Source organism: Kryptolebias marmoratus, linkage group LG17 (genome assembly GCF_001649575.2).
Source record: "Kryptolebias marmoratus isolate JLee-2015 linkage group LG17, ASM164957v2, whole genome shotgun sequence".
Classification (NCBI taxonomy): Eukaryota; Metazoa; Chordata; class Actinopteri; order Cyprinodontiformes; family Rivulidae; genus Kryptolebias; species Kryptolebias marmoratus.
Window position 1 is genome coordinate 23,158,028 of NC_051446.1, and position 24,345 is coordinate 23,182,372.

Here is a 24,345-nt window from a genome sequence, read left to right on the forward strand (position 1 = left end):
AAGAACAGACATTTTACACAAGTAAGTCTGATTTAAAGGTGAAATTATTAGTAAAGTTAAGGGTTAATTATTTTTGCTTTCAGGAACAGAAATAATTTTGGTCTACAAGGTTTGGGTAAGATCAGGATTGGTACCCAAAACCGAAACATAAACAGAATTACAGATGATATAATTTTTACCACAAAAACAAAAAAAATCTAATTTTCTTTTTGCTTCAGTTATCTGTTAAGTTTCAAAGAGGAAAGGAGATTGTAATTATGGCTTCAAAATGATTAAATCTGTTTGAATATTAAAAATAAAACAGGACAAATAACTAAACTGGTCAAATTTCATAAAGCAAACAATCTGATCCATTTTTATAAGTAACAAAACTAAACAGGAATACATAAAAATTACTTGAAAAAGGCTAAAACATTAGCTCTGCTGCTACAATTAGCTATTTAATAATGGCTATATAAGAAAAAGTCCTTTTTCTTCCAAAAAAAGGAAAAAAATAAAATAATAAAAAATTTAAATATATATAGTGAGGAGAGACATTAGGGAGGATTAAGGTAAATCATCCCCAGCCTTTTATTACAGGTGTTTTATAATTTTATGGGTAAAGATATTATTGAGAGGTTATTAATTTAAATATGCGCTGAATTTGACAAAATGTACAAAATAAGTTTGTGGATTTTCTTAAGCAGATGTTTAAATAAAACTGTCTTTCTGTAATGTCTGGTTTACAGAACGAAAAAAGTTTGTTTTAAGGTCATTTTATTGCGTGTCCTGCTATTTTTATGAGATTTCCTTGCAATAATAAAAAAAACTCCTTTTTATAGGGTTGATTCTTTAGTTACAACACTGGAAAATTAAACCATTCTGTAAAAACTCTGTTTTCTGTTTATGAACAAAGTAAAAAAAGAGGGGGAAACAGAGGGAGGACAGAGACGGACAGAAACAAAAAGGGGAGTGAAAGTAAAGATAAACGAAGGAGAAAATGTGTGCGGTGTACAGTTATGTGAGAGGGTTTGCGGTGAATATATAAGGTGGGTGGTAAATCTTCGAGGTGGGCAGGCGGGAGCACAAGACGGTCCATTACGGTCTGACTCACTCTGCTCCAAACAGCAGCACGGCTTCGACAAAATCAGCCGCAGAGAGACCAACGGATGACCCCCCCTCCCGTCTGACCCATCCAACGAAAACAAAACGGATGAATTTATTCCTCCTGTAACGCTGAACTTTATCATTTTATACGTCCGGATTTGGAGCTGTCAGGAGAGAAAAAGGGCCGGAGAAGGTCCAAACATGGATTTCACAGCATTCTGGACACTAAATATATTCTCCTGAACTGCTAAAGGAAGACCACTAAATAAAGAAATATAACTTTGATATATATATATATATATATATTTATTTACCTTTTCATGTACGGACCGCTGAGACTGTCAAGACTTTTAAATCTTTGCTTAAGACTCATTTTTATTCTTTGGGGTTTGATTTGAATAGAGTTTGAGTTTTCTTTTATTGAATTTATAATAATTATGGAGTATTTGGTTTTTTTAAGTTTTAACTTTACTTTATTGTTGTTATCTTGTTTAATTTCATTGAATTGTACAGCCCTTTGGTCAACATCTGTTGTTTTTATGTGCTATATAAATAAATTTATATATATAAATATATTTAAGCAGTGTAGAACAGCAAGTAGGGATGTAGAAGAACGACCTGAAAGGACCCGTTAAGCACCTCAATTATATATTTTGACAATCAGATGGACACCGGATAAAAATATAAATAGAATAATAATAATAAGGGTGCTTCAATGCTTATAATCCTAATAATTATAATAATAATAATAACATTGATCTCTCTGTTAGATATTTTCCTGATATTGTGCAGCCCTACCACCACTGTATGTGTGTAACTTGAAATCTTACAAAGACCCTTCGGCAATAAACATTTTGTCGTCATATTCAGTTTGGGGGGAAAAACGCTGTTTTTCGATTTTCTAGCTTTCACGTCCTGTCGAGCTCGGTCTCGTCCTCCGACTCTCCTGCTGCAGCCACGGGCGCAGCGCACTCAGGGAGGCTCTGACACTGATCTGAGGAGGCAGGACGCATGCTAGGATGCAGTCGTTTGGCTTGTAAACACACTTGGCTGCCCTTAGAGGAGGAAGGTTGAAACGAGTGGCTTTGACAGCACCAGCAAGGATTTCAGAGGGACTTCCTCGTTCCTGCCATTGTTTTCCCCCCGTATCCATCCTCCCTTGCATTTGTCTCTCTTTCTAACACTCATCCACTCGGCTTGTCTGCAGACGGCTGCCCTCAAGCTGGGGACTCGCATCACGGCTCAGCCGACCGTTATTTTGACTGAACGGGGTCTTAGCAGGTGTTTAAAGCACACCGATGCATATTTGCGTTCGCTCGGATGGCAGAGGGCAGCCATTAGTCTCATTACAATCTAAACTACAGAGGATGAAGGGCAATGGGACACATAATGTTGTGACATTTGGCTCAGAGAAGGAGGATGAGGAGGTGCGTGCTGTGTGCAGTGAAGCACACACTGACCGGGACTGTTGAGACAAATGTTCAGCTTTGTAGTGACACAGTGTGACAAAAAGCTCTTTGTGTACTCCCTCGTACTCTCCCGCTCTCACGCTTTGCACGCAGGAAACAACAACAGCTGACATCCAGCGTCCACCAACAACTGCACGGCCACATCACCGGCCTGTCCTAAGAGCTCACAGAAACCAGCAAGACATTTATTTATTTTTTTATGAGAGAAAGACGCTCCCGACTGCAAATTAACTGCCGCTGATTTCCTCCAGAATGTTAACTACAATTTGTTCAACATGTGGCTTTGACTGAACAATATGAAGCAACAGGATAATCCAAACCAGAGCAGAAAAATAATTAAGGACAAGCATTTATGCATATCGCCCTCCGCCTTTCATGCTGGAGTTTTAGACTTGAGTCTATCGTATCCTGAGAAATGACGAAGTTATAGCCGCTCAGAGCATGTGTTGGGGACAACTCTCAGCTCCTACCAACTAAATGTTAGCATCGAACGAGTTGTAGCCATTTCTGTGTTGGTTAATGTTGATTGGCTGCAGCTGCCATCTTGAATTGGACTGACTCCAAAAGGCAATCAGTTGTAGAGGTACATCCAAATAATATTTCCTGAAAGTCTCGTTAAAATATGCCTAGTGGTTAGTGGGTCAAAAGATATTTTGCCATTAGAATTGACTTCAAACAGTTTAGAATAAATATTTTGCAGTTGGGATTATATCAGCTGCAACCACATCAAATTTTAACCCCATGTCTATAAAAATAACCAAGTTATAGCCATTTTTGCATTTTGTAAGGTCAGCTGGCTGTAGCAGCCATCTTGAATCGGGTTGGTACCAAAAGTTAAAACGTTTAATGATTACTTTCTGCACATCCAGTGGTTCATCCAGAGGTTTTGGCCAAAGGAAATAGCCCGCCTTCCTCCGTTTGATAACAAAGTAATTAAAAAAAACCCTTCTTTTTGGTTAAAAGTATATATTTAAAGTATATATTTAAATCACCAACCTTTGAAATCCAGTTTTACACCAACTCTAAAACAAAACTGAGAAATTAAATATTTTGCCAGCAAATTCATTCCCACTTATTAACCCATATTAAGAAAGAATTGAACAAATAAAGCCTCTTTTTTTAGCATTGTGCCTAATGTTTTATACCCCAATCAGGAAAACTGATGTCTAATTGATGTTTTCTCTTCTCCGTCTCGTTTGCCAGTGACTGAACTGTCAGAAATTACATTTCATGTGGGCGAAATGAACCACAAACTAAATGGACGGAGAATGAAGCCTGGAGATTATGATGCTGATGATTTTTGACAGGAGTAACATCTGCTGGCTGACCGTTGTGGTGCTTTCCAACAGATAACTCAGGAAAAGAGGGATTAAAGCAGCTAATAATGTGTTTGTGCAGACCCGAAGGAGCGGCTGTGTTCGTGTGTTTGCGCTCACCTCTCAGGTCCGGCCCGGAGCGACCCGGCCCGCAGGTGGTGCTCTGTCTCGGCATGCGCAGCGAGGCGCGTAACGGAGTGTGCCTCTGCTCATCCAGGTACGCCAGGTCCTCCAGGTGGGCGGAGCTCGTAGCTATGTTGTTGTTGTCGTGTTGGAGTGGGGGAAAAACAGAACACGCTAACGTCACAGTGTGTGCACATCTGCGGCAAACAAAACCCATAATATGCACGCATGCGAAAGAGGGTGGCAAAGATTGGTGCGGGCGTCCTGAGGCAGCTGTCAGGTTCTTGTTCTTACACTTTCTAACTCCGTCAGGAAACGCGGAGCCCTCCTTGCCGTGTCTGTCACGCAGCATGGAGGCAGATGCCATCCGGCCCCTCTCAGGATTAATTAGCTCAGCAGACAAATGTCTTATTCATGGGGAGAGCGCCGTCTGACGCTGGCTGCTGATCCTTCACGCCACACCGTGTCTTTAGGGCCAACACTTGGAACCACTGAATGCTTAATGAGATCAGACGCCGCCATTGGAAGTGAGCAACATGATTCTGTATCACACCTGAACCCCGACGGTTCAGAAAAAGGTGAGAAAACACGAGATGCTCCAACTTTAAAATTCAGGCAGGATTAAGGCCCTGAAATATTCAGTGGCAGGTGAGGGCAAAGTTGCTTCAACAGGGAAAAACCAGCAAACTTGGGGAACAATTTTTATTTAAAATTGAAGATCTGGCATTTCTTTAAGGAATGCATATCACCCGCCACCTTTCAGGCCACCTGAATGACTCAGTGACTACCACATCAAATTTTACCTTCATATCTGTTAGACTTACAGTCATTGTGTTAGCTAATTTAAATTAGCTGTGGAGGCCATCTTGAATTGAACTTAATCCAAACCACAATCAGGTGCAGATGTACATCCAATAACTGCTGAAAGTTTCATTAAAATCCATCCGTTGGTTCAACGCCACAGACAAATGAACACAGACGTGGGCAAAAATACTAAAATTAGAGCTTTTACTTTTTTTCCCCTTTCTTTTATGAGACAATACTGATTTATTTTTAAGAGCTGAAGACACTTCTCCCGTCAGTTACTGCATGAAAACACTTATTTTTAGAAACTATCAAAGCGGTAGAGCTGCGACAAAGTCAGACAGGGAGTTGGCAGACAGACTGGGTTACTATGGTGATTGCAATTATAGTTATAATAAAATAAAAATAGATAAAAAATAGGATGCTTCTTGCTCGCCACCAAAAATCAAAAAGGTGGGGGATAAGGTCTGTCTGTTAAACAAATATCTCATGAACCAGTGGACAGATCTTAATGATACTTTCAGAAATTTAACAGTATACATCCACACCTGAATACCTTTTGGAGTCAATTCAAGATGGCTGCCACAGTAATCAAGCTTAGCCGACACAAAAATGGCTCTAACTCAGTCAATTTTACAGATATTGAGCTAAATTTTGATGTGATAGCAGTTGAGAGATCTGGCATACTTTAAAGTTGTGACAACAAAGTTGAGAAATAACTTTGGATGATTTTAGTTTAAAACTGTGACCTGAAAGGCGCCGGGGCGATCTGCGTTCTCTGAAGGAAAATAATCTGGAACTTTTCTTTCTTCCGCACAATACCTGAAACAGTTTGAGGTTGTGAGATTCTGGAGGGGGGTGTTAGTGGAAATCCACGCTTCTTCTCAGCGTCATCCTTTGGGTCCGTCTACTCTGGAATTCTCCATGGAGCAGACCTTTCAGGATCCTCCTCTTGTCTTTGAACAACTCATCGCCGACACTCATCCTGCTCTGGGTTTAAAGAGCGGTTTCTGTGCCACTCTAGCCGAAGCTCAGTGAAGCATGAGTGTGACTGCGAACGAGTGAGTCACCACAGCTACAAACCCCAAAAAATGAGCCACACGGGTTTCCCAAATAGGAGGGAAAATAGCAGCTGGGAATGCTGGAGGCTCGGCGGAGTGGGGGGAGAACTGGTCGAGCTAAAAGCAGGAAGAGTGGGGGCATGAATCTGCTGCTAAACCAAGGAAGAATGACTCAGGGCTTCAGGGCTGGCAGGTCTTTTTTTCTACTTCTTCTTCTTCTTCTCTCTTTCAGCTGTGTTTGAATGTGAGAACTCGAATCTGTGTGCTCATCACTTCTATCTGCAATGCAGCAGGCTGCCGGGGGATCACATTCACAGCTGCTGTGCCAATGCGCTAAGACTGCACGCAGAGTGGAAAGAAGCAACACAGGAAAGCAGAGTGAGCGTGGAATCCGGCAGGAAGTAGCAGGTATCCATGAAAAGTCTGACTGTGCACCAGGAAGCTTTGGGCGATGAGAGCAGATACTTCCTGTTTACGACCCCAAGTCCAACAAAGTTAGGAAGGTGTGTAAAATCTGATAAACCCATATTTTATACACAATGTAACAAAGTAAACGGGTTTAAACAAATAAATTGTACTACTTTAAATAAGGTTATTTTAAATTTTATGGCAGCAAAACATCTCAAAGTTGTTCCAGGTCCATCTCATCTTCTTCTCCCATCAGTCTGTAAACATCTGGACCTGAGGTTGTCCCGTTCTGTCTGTTCAACAGTCCTGGATGGGAGCAGATCCTTTCCAGAGGCACTAATGCACCCCCATACCATCAGAGAGGCAGTCTGACCTCAGAACAGTTCTCCTCTTTGGTCCAGAGGAGACACATCTGTTCACATCTGGCTTCTTCTCTGCCTGATAGAGCTTTAAGCAGCGTTTGTGGACGGCACAGTGAACTGTGTTTACAGACAGTGTTCCTGAGCAGAACCAGAACCTGATCCCCAACATCCAGCCTTGACCTTGGACCTCAGAGGTTTCTCCAGATTCTTCAGATCTGTTGATGGTTTTATGAACTGTAGATGGTGGGAGATTCAAATTCTTCCCAGTTTTCTGTTGAGGAACATTAATCAAAAATAGTTCTGGTTCTAGTTTTTTTTTACTTTTTTTTTCTCACAAACTGGTGAACCTCTGCTCATCTTTACTTCTGTCAGATTCAGCCTCCAAAATAGTCTTTTTACCCCCAGTCCTCTGACTGACCTGTTGTCAATTAACCTAATTAGTTGCAAAAAGCTTCTTCAGCTGTTTCTTCGTCGTACCACAGCCTTGAATTGCTCCTGACCCAACTCTTTGGAGACGTGTTGCTGCCTTATTTTTTAAATTGAAACATTTGTGTTATGTTTACTTTGTTCTATCGTGAATAAAATACATTTACGAGATTTGAAAACCACTGCATTCTTTTATATTTAATTTACATTTTACACAATGTCTAAACTTTTTCAGCAATGGGGTTGTAGAAGAGTAACAGACAGCACACACACACATACACACACACACATACACACACACACACACACACACTAAGCGAAACAACAGCTGGGATTTTGTCCAGTGTCAGTCTCAGAATCAGCTGGCAGGACAACAGGTTGTTTTTCTTTTAGATACGAGTTAGCTACAGATGCTCTAAATGCCTCATTATTTCTCTCAGATTTGATCAAGTGTTATTTGTTTGCATTATTAATCTTTTCCCAGAAGTATTAGCAAAGAGAAGTCTTTCCTGCTGAACAGATATTTCCCTCTCGATTAACAACGCTGTGTTTGTTGGTCATCAGGAGTCGTTTCTTTGGTGCTCTTCAATGGGAATAAAGTTTTACTGTTAATTATTTTTGCTTATTTTGTTATTGTGTTATTATTGTTTAGCTGTGGTGGCCATCTTGAATTAGGTTGGCTCCAAAAGTTAACCAGTTGTAGGCGTACATCCAGCGGTTCATGAGATATTTTACCGAAACACAGAAACACACGCTCTCTCTCAGGCAAAAACATTATCGCCCTTCGGCAGCAGGTGATAAATACGTCCCCACATCGTACAATTTCTGCTTCTACGATTCCAGTCAACTCGCTGATACAAGCTGGCAGCACCAGAGAGAGAAAAAGAGCAGAAAATGCTCGGTTCCTGGTTTCTGCTTCCTCCATATCCATTTTCAGCTCAACCAACGCACTGCCTTCATTAGGTAACACAGTCCCCCCCACCAACCCACTCCTCGTTCTCCTCCCCGGTCGCCTCCCCCTCCCTCCCTCTCTGCACATCAAAGCCCGGTGTCTCTGTCACTCTGGGGAATGGAAACGGTTAAAGCCCGGGGCTTTGATGTTCCACTGCTGGCTGAGCTCAGCCAATCCTCGGCCGGCGCTCGCCTCCCGTCCCCTACATCATCTAATAATTCTTTGTGGAGGAGAGAAAGAGAGATTATGAAACGCTCTTTCGCTTCTCTTTCACATGCATCCGTCTCCCCTTCGCACAAATATGGAGTTCCTGTCCCCCCCTGAAAAACGCAAACGCCTTCTTCTTTATCGACCGCTGCCAGAGGCGAGAGGCGATAACGTTCATTCTGCTTCATTTTTGGAGTCGACCCCATTCAAGATGGCCGCCACAGCTGAGCACCATACAGATACTGAGCTAAAGTTTGGTGTGGTAGTAGCTGAGAGTCAACCTCAACAAACTAAGTTCTAACATCAAATGTCATTTACGAGGTTTGACCAAATCAGAGACAACTTAGTCATTTCTCACCATAAGATAATCTTAAAGCAGTTAGATTTAATAAAAAATCTTCCACTTGGTTTTCATCATCTGCAGCTCGCTCGGTCCTGTTTGAAGATGAGATCGGAGATGAGGATCTGGCTGCTCTGGCAGACAGCCGTGTCAAACCGCAGCACACGAGCAGCATGAAGACACGGGCCCGCTTGGGTGGTTTCAGGAAATACGCAAGTGTTTCTGCATGCATGCACAAAGAGTTTTCCTCCTGCGGGAGTTTGGAAAAACGACAGAGCTCATGGTTTGCAGCAACCACTCTGTAACTACTTCAGCATCCAATCAGTTAATTTGGACATTTCGGCTTGTTTGGGACATTACAGCTTTGACTATTGTTTTTCTAACACTAACACTAATTGTTTTTTCACGAGATTTCTTCAGATCTTTCAAAAGCATTGTGCTCTTTGAGATCTACTTCAGCTCCGTTTTCTTGTCTTCTTATGTCCTTTTTGTCTCCTTGTGCATTACTTTTGTTGTTTCCTGCTTTCTTTTAGTTTCTTTATGATCTTTTTATGTCTCCTTATCAGTTTCTTTGTCTCCTGATGTCTCCTTATGTTTCCATTTTGGTTGTTTTGTTGTTTAATTGGTCTCATTTGTTGTTTTAATTTTGTGTTTTTTTTATGTATCCATGCTGTCTTTAGTCTCCTTTTGTGTCCTTTTCTTCTTTGTCTTTTTATGTCTCTGTGCTTTTTCCATCTTTCTGCTAGCTTTGTCTTTTTTTCTTTAAATATTTCATCTCGTACTGAAAGTCCAGCTAATATTCAACTCACTTTCATCTTTCAGAAAATTTCAGCAAAGTCATTCAGCCTTGAAAATGCCATTTCTCTAGTCACTGTTACTTCTGGGAGCAGCTACAATAAGAAACACATGAATGAGAGCTCCTTTAGTCGTACAAAAGCTTTTCCTCAGTGACATTCTTGCAGCTGCAGAACGTTATTCTGCAGAAGCCGTTTTCCCAGACCGCGTTACTCGCAGCTCTGTAGGTTCAATCCACACCAGAGGGCTGGAGGAGCTTAAAGTGACGCTAACAAAACCTTCAACACAACCCTCTCCCAGCTGAAGGCAGGAGTTGTTTTCGTCCTTAAAGCTAAAGCTCGTACGCTTTGAAGTGGGGTTCTGTGGGAAGGTTATGAACAAATACTATCTTACCTGCTGCAGACAGCTCTTTGGGACCAGACTGAAAAGCGAACGTCTAGTCTGGATGAACTCCTGCCTGCGAACTTGAAGCAACTCAGACTTTGTGCAAACGTTCTTTGATAAACCTTAACGTTGCTGCTGATTTCACATTAGCTGGTTGTTTACACAGAATTTTGTGTTGTTGTTTTTTTGCAGAAGCAAATAAATGTGGCCAAAGGTGTCCCAAACACAAAAATTTCTGCCGGAACAACCGTGAATGTCAGAAATGTGGGGAAAAACCTTAATAACCATAATGTTTATATTGTTTTAACAGCAATCCACTTCGGTTTTGGACCTGCATTTATCAATCTGATCAGATTTAAACTTTATTTCTTCAATTTAAGGTCACCCAAAGAGCTATCTATAACAGGTAAGACGATTGTTGCTCACAACCTGCTCACAGAAACCAACTTCAAAAAATCTTAACTATCTTAAAATAAAAGAAATGTTTCAAAAGATCGGCCAATTTCAGAATATTAGGCCTATTCAGCTCAGAATTATTTACTGGGACCAAAACTTTTGATTTATTTTACAGAAAATATGAGCAATTCAGAGATTAAAACAAGGAACTGCAGTGAAATCATTCAGAAGGATCTGAGATAATTTAGGCACCAATCTGAATGATTTTAATACAATATGGAATGCATATCGCCCGCCGCATTCCATGCCAGAGTTTGTGTTCAGAAAAAATGAATTTAAAGCCGTTTTGGTCAAAAACTGAAAATAACCAGGTGATGTTAGTGCTCAGAGCTCGTACGACACAAAACCTTCGCTCCGGATCTGTAAAAATGACATTTTTAAGTGTTTGTTATGGTCCTTTAGCTGTGGCAGCCATCTTTAACCCAGTTAAATCCAGCGGTTCACGAGATGTTTTGCTAACAGACAGACAAACGCCAACAAAAACATCAGTAGCGAGAAAAAAAATTAACAGAAACCTGAAGATTCCCCAACTATTTAGCAGAATAAAACCACAAGTTTGTGTTTTTTATTCTCCAAAATAGCTGCACTTCAAAACCCTTTAAAATGCTCGTTAATCAGATCTCGATCAAAGGAGCCGCGCGAACACACATCAAATAAATCCATCAATGAAGTAATGAGTCATCTTCCAAAAAAAAAAACCAAGAAAGGGTTGAAAGGAAAGAAGAGGAATCAGCAACAGGAGGTAGCGGGAGTGAAAACAGGAACTTCAATCCAGTTTTCACACAAAAACCTACTCTATTTTGGAAAAATACACACCCTGCCTGGCTTATTACCTGTTATCAGCATTATTTTGACTCCCCACAAACCTTTGCCACCCTTTTTTGTAAACAGGAGAAGAAGGGGAGGGGGAAAGGGACTCACCAGCCACAGAATTGGGACGGGGCATGAGGTACAAGGGGATGGAGTGGGCGGAGTGGGAGGACATGCTCTCCAGGCTGCGCTCGGGGATTTTGTTTAGGCTGTAGGTGGAGGCGGTCATGTTTTCATCCACCCTGTACAGGAACGAGTCCATGCCTGATTTCTGAGACTGCCACAGCTTCAGGTTTCCCCGCGAGCCCTCGCTGTATTTGCTGCCTCGCTCCATGTTCTCGGAGTAGCTGGTCAGAGTGGCTGGAAAGGAAAAAACAAAAAACAAAGACAACATTTTAGGACGTGTCTCACGTTTTCACTAATGCCCCATCTCTCCACCCACCAAAACCCGATTCCGCTTTCACATCTATTTACTGTTGCTGTGAATCAATATGACATTGATGTTACACGCTTTTCATCTCGAGCTGCAGGTGTTCAACCATTGTTGCCAGGAAACAATGTTGGCACCTGTTCTGACAACTAAAAAGTGCTTCACATCAGCGAGCTCCCGTTGTCTCTCGGATGATGCAGCCGATGTCAACACAATCAGATGTTTGAATCATCTTCCACAGGGAGGACAGATCAGGGGACAGGCTAATAAGACCCAGGTTTCCTGTCTCTTAAACTCTGAAACGACGGGATTCCTCGCCTAATTCTGTGTGTTCATGTTAATGCACCGCTGCAGGTACCAGGTTTCTTCTAACATGCGACGAGCAGTTCATTTTGAATACTCAAAACTCTTAAAATGGGTGATTTTGAAGAATCAACGTGACTGCTTGTTTTGTTTTTTTAAAGAATTCATTGAGCTTTGCAGAGCGATTCTCTCTGCGGTTAAATCATTTCTGTGCATCATCATCTGTCTTTCCTCGGTAATAAGTCTGTTTGTTGTTGTTTAATCCCATGATTGGTGGTCACACAGACGGTGCATCATCCCTTCATGACAGAGCCGGCGTACCTGTTCACACGTGGACCGTTGCGGCTCTTGTTTCTACCTCGTTTCGCCACATGAAGGCACATCGTCGCCGCTTCGGTCCATTCAGAAATTACACCAAGGCATCCAAGTCTGAGCTTCTGTGAAAGTGCCACTTTTTCTTTTCTTTTTTTTACAGACACGGCAAAATCCTTCGCCATCCTGACCATCCGAGCTGCAGCCATGCCCTAAACTCATCTTCCGGCCACATCATTTCCCCCTTTTGTCTCTCTCCTCTTGGCCTTTTTCCCTTTTTCCCTCCAACAGCGCACCAACCGGCCCGAAACAATCACCAAATGCTTCCGCACGTCACGTTAATGTACATTATGGCAATAATTCGTAGCCGAAATCCCCTGATGTCCGGCTGAGCGATTTCCAAAATCATTCTTCACGTCTTATTTTTCTTAAAAACTAATGAAAAAATTTTTATGCCACTAAAATTCAAATTTAATGCCTTTTTAATGCCATTTAAGGCCTTAAATTTTGCCAAATCTATTTAATGACTTTTAATGCCCCTCTGAAACCCTGAGTTATTTATAAAACGGTCCAAATCTGCCTAACTTCATTTCAAAAGTGTTCTCCAGCAGATTTAATCCTGCATGTGGCTGCGGATGCCAAAGTGGTTGTATAGTGGGAGGAAGTGGGCAACAAAATAATGTTCATGGGCAAGAATGCAGTTTTTCAAGCTGCACACACAAAATTAGCCGGGGATTTAAAAAAAACTGGCCATCAGCGAGGTCACAAACACTTCGTATTCGGGGAGTTTGGCCATTTTCTCGCAATTTTGACTCGCCAACTAGTCACAGTGGCTGCTGAGCATTGTGGCGCCACAGATACCCGCTCTCTCCTTCACTATCTTAGCATCTTAGTAACTCTTATGTTGGCTGTTAGCGGGCCATGGTACTGTTAGTTAGTTAGTCTCTTGGTACCTTTAGTTTAGCAGTTTATGTTAATTATGATGTTGGCTGTTTAGCGGGTCTCTGGTACTTTTAGTCATGCTGCACCCTTAGCTTAGCATCGTCATGTTTCAGTTTATGTTAGCCTTCCTGTACATTTAGTTTAGTTTAGTTTATCTTAGCTCATATTTTGACTGTCTTAGCCTAATTGTTGTTTAGTTCAGCTTTAACTTCATCATTATTTTATTTAGATTATTTTAGCTACTACTTTGACTGTTTTAGCTCATGTTTAGATATGTTTAGTTTCATGATTTCATTTAGATTATACATGATTATGATGTTTCTATGACAGGGGTGTCCAATCCTGGTCCTTGATGGCCATCATCCTGCAGGTTTTCCTTGTTTCTCTGCTCCAACACACCTGATCTGAATCGATGGGTGATTAACAGGCTTCTGCAGAACATGAAGAGGTGATTTAACCTCTGAATCAGGTGTTTTGGAGCAGAGAAACAAGAAAAACATGCAGGATGGTGGCCCTCCAGGACCAGGATTGGACACCCCTGTTCTATGATGTTTGCTGTATTCGATTATGTACCTGATTGTTGTTTCTGTCTTGTAAAGCACTTTGAATCGCCTTGTTGTGGAAAAGTGCTCCATAAATAAATTTCACTTCAGTAATTTTTCGGATCTCACCTATGATCCCGCTGTCTCTGCTCTCCAGCGTCGAGGTGGGGCTGGTGACAGAACCGTAGGCGCAGTCCTTGCTCCTCGCCTGGCCGGGCATGGCGGTGGGGAGGGTGGAGCAGGGGCTGCCTGCAGGCGGGGAGGCGGTGCTGCTGGTCAGGGTGGAGCAGGGGCTGATCCTCTGGTTCGGGCCCTGCAAACAGACACCGCTGGTAATGAAGCTGTTCTCCTTTTTTTTTTTTTTATCGGCTCCAAAAAAGGACCCGAACAGCGCAAGTAGGGATGAATTAAAAGAAGTACAAGGCTTGAACTTTTCTAATATCTGACTCACACGCAGGAAAATGTCATTTCAATATTGCAGTTTTCAAAAAGCGCAGCCGCCCTGTTGCTTTCACAACATGAAGTCAATCATTCTCCGGATCGTTTCTCCCACACATATACAAACACACACTGTATCATAATATCATATAATTTGTGGCATTTCCCTGAAATATACAGCATTATGCAAAAGTCTTAAAATACTCATAATTCCTTTATTTTGCTTCCAAACGGCCAGACTTTCTTGGAATCTTCCAAAATGGACTGGATCGATTTCAAACGTTATCTATGAACCTCTCTAACAGACAATCAATATTTAAAAGTCATGTATTTAGGGAAAAAAGATCTGTGAGAATCTCTTTGCTGGTTGTAAAATACTATTTTACGTCTGTCTTTGGTGTTTTTTGTGGATTAAACTAAATTAAAAGTGATGTGGCAATGCAGCATCTCATTTAAAAAACAAAAATGTTTTACCAAATTGAGATTTTATAAAACCCTTTATCATATTCATGGTTGTATACAGTCCTAAATGCAGAAACTGAGGAGGAATTTTAGGATTTTTTACACGTTTTTCACAAAAAAAGGACTATAAAACAAATCTGTACCAAACCACATTAGGGGTCTCTTTATAAATTATTTATTAATGCTTAATAAATAGGTTATTTATAGTTTATAAAGACTATAAACTACTGTTTGTACAATCAATTAGTCTTTAAAGTAATTTAAATTAGCAATTCATTCATAAAAATAAAGCACTATATGAACAATGTTTTGTAAATTATCCTTTGTGCTTTATTAAGTGTTTAAAACCTTAGTAATAACCAATTTATAAACAATAAATCCTTTATATTGGGGCCTTATTGTGAAATGACATCAAGAAATCACTTTTTTAAAAAGATATTTTGTCACAGATAAATAAAGGGTACAAGTGTGAGGCCAAATTGTTGGTTACAATATTTAACTGTGTGAAAAATGATATAAACTGCTGATATTTTGTACAAATTCATGGGGAGGAGAACAACAAACCAAAAGTTTAGGCACTAAAATAAATTTGAGCTCTCCGATGACTTCCTCCAAGGTCTCAGATCTTAATTAACGTGTCGGAGCTTCAACTTCTCCCACAGCCGTCCTCAGGAAAGGCAAAGTGTTGTAAATGTCAAAGCTTTTAAATACGCTGACTTCGAGCAATCATTAGCCATGAGCTCCTCTAAGCATCTATCTAACACTTTTACAATTAAAATAATTGATGCACACAAAGCAGGAGACAGCTTCAAGAAGATATAAAAACATTTCAGTTCATAATTTAATTAAGAAAAGACAATTATTAGAGACGGGGAAGGTCAAGTTGTGCTCTACAAGACAAAGAAAACTTTTCAAAAGAACTCTATAATATACAGGAGTGTGATAAACAAGCTAATTTAACTGCTGATATGACAGAAAAAGACCTTCAAATAGATTTATTAGGCTCCGAAGAGGTAAATTCCTGCGCTGTGACTTCCACAAAAGTCGTAAAAAATACCACAACTTCAACACAAATTCCAGCAAAATAAATTATTTTAAACTGTTTGTGAGATAAAACGTTGAATTTAAAGTTAGTGACAGTGATTACAGAGGTACGTTTACAGTAAAATATAAAGAAATCCTCTCCAGTTGTTCGGCACGGAGGTGGAGAAATCATGGTTTGGGTTTGAGCCGCTGACACAGAAGTCATTTTATTAGTAGAGGGGGAAATATTGGTTTAAATACAAGCAGATCTAAGAGAGTAAAACGTATCAAAGAAAGCTGAGGATGAAAGAAAATCGACAACTGGGTAAAAATCTCAGTAAAGCTCATGTGTTTCCACAGTCATGCTACACTCCGGGCCTAAACACTGTTTAAAAAAAACAAAAAAACAAATTAAGAGCAGATTTTTAAAAAGCAGGTTATACAAGATGGACAAGTATTTACCAGAAAGAATGAGCCTAAAACCCACAAAGAAAAAAGCAAAGACTCTACCGGCTACAAGTTGTGTTCGTTAGCTGTGGTTCTTCATGAAACCGGTTGAAGCACTTCGCTTTGGACGTTACGCCACCTCAGGACTCCCCACAAATTGTTTTATGTATTCTGAAACTGCTAAAGTACTCGTTTGAAACAAAGAAAGGTGTTGCCTTGAAAGGTTTTAACATTTAGATATGCTTAGCAACCTAAACTCCGACCCGCACGTCTTCATTCATATCTGAAGGTCAACTTTAAGGACAAATTCGCTTAAAAGGTTCTGACTCTGACGCCGTTTCTTCTATTAATACTGTAAGCACTGGTTCAAGCTCCTTTAATACTTTTCAAAATCTTGTGAAGTTTATAAATAACCTGAAACGACACTTCATTTCTTGTGAAAAGTATTTCCGTTAAAAGCAGTAGTGTAGATCTGCTCCTTTAGGATGTGATAGAATGAACAGAAAATGCAAAAATGAATGATTTGTTGTTTATTTTACAGACAGATGTGTTGGTACCTTTAATAAGATTATAAATCTTTGCATTATATGTTTTAAACTAAATGTTTGACCTTAATTAGTGTCGCAGCCTATTTTAAAGCCTCTGGGTCGTTTGGTTTGGTTGTGTTCACCACGCTGAACGTGGAGCAGAGATTAGAGATCCATATTAAAGGTAAAGGCTATAAGATCATCTCCAAACAGCTTCATGTTCCTCTGATCACAGATGTTAGTATTACTAAAAAGAATAAAGTTCATGGGACATCCTCCCAGGAGGAAACCCCAGGCTGATCAGATGAATAGTGTAGATCAGGGGTCTCCAATCCTGGTCCTCAGGGCCCCCATCCTGCAGGTTTTCCTTGTTTCCTTGTTGGAGCAGAAGAACAAGTCAAACCTGCAGGATGGTGGCCCTGAGGACCAGGATTGGAGACCACTGGTGTAGATGGTTAAAAAAAAAAAACCTAAAAAGAGTCAAATAAAACTATCAAAAACCATTTAAACTCCAGGTCAAGATACGTCACTTTTTGTTCACATCCTCTGTCACATTCTGGGCTCCATGGAAGAGGACCCACTTTGACAGAAAAACACAAAATAAATCCAAACAAGAATTTGTCAAAATGCATGTTGACGAGTCTGACGGGTTTCTGGGGGTACGAACACATCAACAACCCAACAAACCCCAAAACAATCAGCTATATATATTGGATATTTATGAAGATTGGCATTGGAAATTGAAAAACCCTAATCTTAGCTTCCCTGACAAACCATTTACCAATTATATCTTCCTTCTTGATTCTTTAACTGCAATTCAATTGGGAAAAAAAAACCTAAACAAAAGGATTAATTCGAAACCCCCACATACTAAGGATTTCTATTTTCTAGTCCCGTATCTCCTTTGGTGCCCTTCAGAGACCTTATTCCATGTCAGTTCTGGTTAGGAGACGAGCAACCACAGGGGACAAAATAAAAACACTCTGCTTGCATCCAATCTGCTGCTGTAAACACCCACGGATCCACTCTTACGCAAAAGATACACACAGGCAGCATCCGCAAGATCCGTGCGAAGACACGGGGAGTGATTAAGTGTTTGTATTAGACACTGACACGCAGAAACACTAGGAGGTCTCTCCTTAACGGAGCTGTTGATGAGATCAGGTCAACAACGGGATGAACGCAGAACCAACAGGAGGGGCCAACTGGTGCTCAAGGCGAGTCTTAGTCCAGATTAATTTGTAGGAGGAAGACTGAAGGAACGCAGCAGTCGATACGTCTTGCATTAGCCAGCAGTCGTTCAGGAACGGCGCTGAAACTAATTATTATTGGGACATTCACATTGACTCGTCTGTCAATTATATGCTGAAGGCCTTCGGAGGTTGCTGCTCTTGAGATAAAATGGGCAGTCAATTAATCTCTGGGTTGGTAGTTTGATTCTGGAATTAGTTTGCCGACAAGTCAAGGTGCCGTTTGGAGAAACATGGATTCCCAAACAGAAAATCGCTACCAATTGTTCAAGTTGTCGTATGGATGTGTAAGTATAGCCCAAGAAGAGGTTATAGCAATTTATTTGTTGTCTAACTCACAATAAAAAACACCAAAAATCTTCAAACTTGCAGAAACACTGCGGCTTCATCTGCTGGGCTAATGAACCTCAGCTTGTGAGGGTTCGACCTTAAATGTCGCAGGAGAGTTGGACTAAACTTGTAACGTTGCATCTATTCAGGGAGCGAGGGCACAGGAGTATGAAAGGCAATTAACTGCAGCCTCTGCAAGCTAAGGTCACCTTGTTCCACCAGCTGGTGAGGTCTTGCAACCGAAATTTAACAACGTCAAACGGAGGATGGTATAGGCGCTTCGTACAAACACAGAAACCGGGACAGAGTGGACTTCTGCCAGTACTTATCGATTCCCCTTCGAGACGGAGGATGTCTGTCTGCCTGGCTTTTAACTACAGCATATATAATAGTTCTTGAATTGAAAACATTAATAGACGTTGTTGGCTCCATTCCTCACGGCAAGACTTTTCAAAAAGAGCGGCTTCTTCCAAAAACGACATACGAAGGTGCAAACACACTAGATGCAGGATTTCTACAAAAAGTAACAGTTTGGCCACATTTTTGTGTAAAAAAAGCACTTTTTATTTACTCCTATCGTACAGTTTTGTGCCAAAGTCTTAAGTTATCCCTCATTTCTTTATATTTTGCTTCAAAGAAGTCAGACTTTATTCTTTTAAAGTGTTTTTTTTAGCAACTGGTCAAAAAAGTTTTCCTTTAAACATAAGCTGCTAATGTTTTTGACTCATTTTCAGGTTATTTTGAGTACCTTTTCCATTTTCCAAGAAAGTATGCTTGTTTGATTGTTTATTAAACCATTTAACGCGGACAGAAAAGGCTCAGGAAACCAACCTGTGTCGTGTCTACACAACAGACAACTTAACAGACAAGTCGAACCTTTTTCTTTGAAACACAGTTTCCTTTCATTTCTGTAAATAACTTGAGAAACATTTTTTTAAATCTTTAATTATCTCACAGGTCCTGTCAGGTCGTTGTTGTATATTTTTAGTATTTTTAAGAACATTACTGTCTGTAGTTTTTCTTTTTAAAGACACATTGTGCAAGAAGAGTTGTTGGTTAATTAATTAAATAACTTTGCCCAGTTAAACTGCATTTTTTCAAGAAATTTTGCATTTGTGACAGGATACTAAAAGCAAAATGTCTAAAGATGCATTTTAAATATCTTCTTTGATAAGTTGGCTGTGATAAATAGACTCTGGCTCGTTCCTTCAGTAAAGGTGCCTTTTTACGTCCAAATGATTAATAGAGGTTAGAGCTGCAAAAAACAAAATGATCAGTCTTTGTGTTTGGCTGGTTTCAAGTTTAAGAACTGAGCTAAAATGGAAAAAAACAACAAAGGTTGTTACTCAGGATTGATTAAAAATTTGACTTCCTGAACGTTTAAAGAAACAAATAAAAGCTCAAGATTCATGCAAAGAGTTTAAGCTTCCTCTAAATAATTATAAAATATTAAATGTGTTACTTTGAAACACTAATTTTGTTTTAATTTTAAGCATTAACATAAAACTACGACGACATATAAGGGCCATCAAAAACCAAAAATAAAAAAAAAGAGATGGTGGGAAAAAAAAGCAAACCTGAAAATCTGACAACATTTATGTCATATTTTACGAGAGGAAACCTGGTTGTTCTCTTATTTCAGAAAGACTTCAATTAACAAGAATAAATGCAAATTTTCCGCGATTAAATACATAAATCTGCAAGACGAAAACTCTCTGAAATTGTAAAATCATGACTACAAGAAAAAAAACAACAACTCTGATTTAATAAAATGGGTAAATTAGAAATTTTCAAAATAAAATATAAAAGTTTTCTGAGACAAAAGCAGTAAATTTATAAAAGGGACATCTGGATATTCTCCAGGAGCAAAATTACACAGAAAAATTCACAAACCTTATGAAAGTATTGTCTTTTCTTTAATATAAATGTGTAATTTTACAATAGAGAATATCAGAGTTTTAATCTTGTATATTTATGTATTTAATCATGTAAAATGTAACTTTTTTCTTGTAAATTTAAAGAGAAACATCCAAGTTTTTATGTAAATGTAGGACATTTTCTCCAAATCTTTCCCTCCCACCAGATCCTTTTAATATTATTTTATAATTAATATGCTACCGAGCTGTAATATTACAGAACAGGAACAGCCACTTTTACCAGCCAGTATACTATATTTTGTGTTTCCTGAAGCCAGTGTCCTCTTTTAGCAGCAGCATGCGTCACGTCAATCTTTGTCACTTTTGATGGTTCATGAATCAAACTCGATTGTAATCCAGAAAACAGTATTTGGGGCAGACGTGCACAATAAGTTTGTATTGTGTGCATGATGCAGCGTGGTGCTGATATGAGTCACGTCTCTAAAAAGAACCTCTCTCAGCTTCTACGCCCCCACTGCTCCGGCTCTGCGGTCCGTCAGACTAACAAACCCGAAGCTTCGCCTGCTTCAGCAACAGGTTGATCCCCTTCCTTTTCCCCACATCCCTATTTCTCAGTCTCTCTCAGCTGCAACTGCTTTCCTCCCACAGTCTGGGAAAAAAAAAAGAAGAAGTAATTCCTGTCAAATCAGGTTTAAATAGAAAAAAGCGGGGCATCTGCAGCCGGCCTGCTGAGCCAGGAGCTGTTTGTTGCACAACTGTCAAATTCATAAATAGAAAGGTTACGGTGGAGGAAAGTAACAAAGAGTGGCTTTACATGCTGCAACACGAAACACTTTAAATACAAGTGGGGAAAAATATACAGAAATTTAATTAGATGATATCTGCTTCATGCAGAGCCACTGATAAATGTTGAATCTGAAGTGATGCGTTGGAGGGCATTTACTGACAAGCTTTTTGATCTGGAAATCCTGACAGCCAAGGATTAAAAAAAACAAAAAACAAATGCAAACGAGGATAGCAGGAGTATAAATGTCAAAACAGATTGAATCAGACAACTGGATGCTTGTTCAAGAGCCTGAGCACAATCTCTCATAGCAGGAATCAAATCAATCAAACGCACAACAAGGCTGGGGTGTATTATATTAAAAGAAAGTAATTTATCGAAAGCAACTTGCCAGCTAGACTTCAGCTTATTGCAGATGAGAGTGATTAGCATGAACTGGGAACACCTGCCAGTCTTTAAAGGAATACATATTCAACTTTTGGAATATGTATTATGTATACAAAAAGGGAATAACAAGAACAAGCCAAGCTGTGAATATGAGAATCCAAGGCCCTTTTCTGACATTTTTTTGCACTTAAATGCAACACGGTGTTACAGTCATGGGAAAAAGAAGGTCCACCCTCTTTTTATTCTGTGTTCTTTACACATACGGTTATAATAAAATGAAAATAAATAACTAAACATGTCACACACGGCGCTGTGCATTATGGGTAAACATCCTAACTTTACAAACCTGCTGCGAGAAAAGGCCTTTTCCAAACAAGCCACACTTGTTTAGTCTTTTTCTAATAGTCCCGTCATGACCTTTGACCTTTAACCTGCTAGCTGAGGCCTGTAGAGACTGAGACGGAGCTCTTGGACGTTTTGTAATTTTCCTGAGCAGTGCATGGTCTGACCTTGGGGTGATTCTGCCGGAACACTCGCTCCTGAGAAGGTTGGCAGGTGTAAATAATCTTTCTCTCCGTAGAACGATGGACTCCAAATAGTTCGGAAATGACCTTTGACCCCTCCCAGATTGATGGGCAGCAACGGTTGCTACTTTAGGCTCATTGCTGATGTCTTTCCATCCTGGCATTTTGTCAAAACAGCAGCAAAAAGTCCAGTTTTTATAGAGGTGATGATAAATTAACACATTTAATCAGCAGCTGCTGGCTGATACTGAACCTAACTTCTATTTCCCTATTTTCCTATTTCAAACTTTTATGGTTTGTTTTTGTTTAATAATTAATAACACGGTGGAATCCGCTGTGTCTTTATGCACATTTGAGGTTAGATTTGAACAATTTTAGAACCAGATCATACATAAAACGTTAGAATTGAAAGAGACTGGGCTTTTCTTATTTCCCACGACTGTATATTTCTGCTTTAAAACACACAGAAAGTGTTTACTCTAAGGCAACATGTTCTACGTTACAACAGAATGACTCTTTAGTCATGTTATTCTAAAATAATAGTCATACATATTAGATTGAAGTTATGTCAGCAAACTGAGCTGCATTTTATCCTCAGGACCGTTAAATGTCAGATCGCACAGTGGGTCGGTAGAATAGCTGAGAAGAAATTAAAAATGCATGAGGAACATCCAACAGATGCCCGAGTCACGTCGCAACGTTGGCTTTATTTTTACACCACGATTCAGAGTCATTCCAGCTAAAAATATTCACCAAGTCTGACTCAAGACCACATCCTTGGTGAGAAAAGTGCTTTTCAAAAGGAAAATTAGTCACTTAGATTAGTGAGACCCTTACCTGTCTCGCCTCGGGTTCCTCCATGCTGTATGGAGTCCCGGCCGGCCCCTCGCTCACTTTGTCTCCCAGAAGGAAACCCAGCCGCGTCATCAATGTGTTGGCTGCCTCATCCACCGACGGAGGGGGGCCCAGCTCCTGGCTTGACTCCCCTGCAGAGCCACAGAGACAGGAGGAGGAGGAGGAGGAAGACATGGGGGGGCAAACAGAAGGGAAAGAAAGGTAAAAACGTTTCAGTGGCGTGTAGAATTTACAGAAGAGCAGCAAAAAACTTTCAGTCCTGTTTCTGTTCCACTCGTTCCACATGAAACCCAGCAGGAACGAGAGACCTGGAGCATTAGACACACAACACCTGCGCTCAGGCAAACAAACGACAGAGCACCTGAGTTCCCCAGCAGCGCCGCACTGTGCATTACAAACACATTCCTCAACAGCTGGACGGCTCCTTCGGGGCAGCCTCTCACATAAACTCCAAAATCCTTTTAGCCGCGACAAGAATTGTTCCCGACCATTCACAAAAAAACCCCCTCTCTTCACGCTGAATGGCAAAAAAAAAAAGGGCGTCCGAACTGGCGACAGCTCCTTCCTGTAGCACTCATCACCACTGCAGCGTGACGTAACGAGATCCGCCCTTCACCTGTGAGTGTGTGTGTGTGCGAGGGAGGCGTGTGTGAGAGACTTTTCAGGACAAAATGGGTGTGTGCTCACAGCTCTGTCTATTTACAGAGATTGTAAAGAGAGCAAAGGAAAACAGCAGCCCACATGATGATCAAACACTCGGCGAGCCGGGGGATTTCAGCTGCCAACTCCGCAGCAAAACAAAAATCCCTTCATGACCTCATCTTCCTCACCTGGTTGCCCGGTGACTCTCCACTCATAACAAACCCTCCCCGGTGGTGTCATGTTTTTCAATAACACCTGGCTATCATGCCCCAGAGGCGCCCGCCAGATCAACTCCGATTCAATTTGACCTTATTCACCAGAGTGTCACTTTCAGAGCGGAAGGTTTTTGGTAATTACTCACCTTGCTGGTTGCTAAAAGCGTCGCCCAGACAACTCGGCGTACAATCCTCTGAATTGATCCAGACATTAATGACACTTGGGCTCAAGATGGCTGCTGTTTAAATAAGGACAAAAACAGTCACTGGCAGGACCAGTTTTTTAAAAAAAAACAAAAAAAACCAGAAAACAGGTTGAACGAGACAGACAGGTTAGCTCCACTGAGCTCAATCGTTAGTCCCAACCAACACAACACCTCGGCGCCTGAAGCCTGAAGCCTGTGGCCTCTCACTCATCGGCTCAGAGACACGCAGACAGACAGCCGATCTAAAGCCCGGGCTCTCCTGTCCGTCCGCTGGTGGACAGGAACCTCATTAGTCTGACTCCGAGGGACTCCGAGTCAGTCAGTAAGGAAGATAGGCACCTTCTGAGGGAGGCGAAAACCTTTGAATCCAGTGGGGACGACTCGCTGCAGAGCTTCAATAAAAACACACAGCAGCAGCTAATAATGAGGTAATCACAGCACACATTAGGTCCAAAACAAGCTAATCACACATGAGCTTTGATGAGACGGCTGCTCAGTTTCACTGGCGAATACATTTAGGGAGGGCGTGCGAAGGCATCGAATCCCTTCAGGCAGCTGGAAGAGAAAAAAGGTAAAGTTCAGCCTCCGTACAGAGACACAGCTATCAAAAACAGAGGAGTGCATGCCTAACGCTACAGAGCCCCTCCAACAATCATACATAAACTCCAGCTTAAACAAAAAGGTTATTAGTTCTTTTTTTCTGTTTTTAAACCTCGGAATGGCCTGGCTTCATCGTTGGATGTACAATTCATTTTTTTTGTTTTTGCAGTCAAGCCAATCCAAGATGGCTGGCATAGATAGATGGAGTTAAAATTTGGAGCCGTAGTAGCCAAACACGCCCTCTGAGCAC

At 40.7% G+C, this 24,345-nt stretch overlaps 1 protein-coding gene across 18 annotated transcripts in view; it reads right to left on the minus strand.

Moving 5' to 3' along the window:
- The window catches only part of tanc2b (tetratricopeptide repeat, ankyrin repeat and coiled-coil containing 2b), a 156,876-nt gene that overhangs the window by 28,877 nt on the left and 103,654 nt on the right, over positions 1–24,345 (minus strand). For 11 of the 18 annotated variants that reach the window (XM_017436655.3, XM_037980642.1, XM_017436729.3 and 8 more), the window contains 5 exons: positions 23,436–23,528; positions 22,415–22,563; positions 13,658–13,841; positions 11,111–11,359; positions 3,992–4,123 (listed from right to left, as the gene is read on the minus strand). In XM_017436655.3, coding sequence (XP_017292144.1) covers positions 3,992–4,123; positions 11,111–11,359; positions 13,658–13,841; positions 22,415–22,563; positions 23,436–23,528 — 807 coding nt within the window. Of the gene's footprint in view, positions 1–3,991; positions 4,124–11,110; positions 11,360–13,657; positions 13,842–22,414; positions 22,564–22,793; positions 22,976–23,435; positions 23,529–23,666; positions 23,799–24,345 lie in introns of those variants that run through there. The other 7 variants (XM_037980644.1, XM_037980643.1, XM_037980640.1 and 4 more) reach the window with 3 other exon arrangements.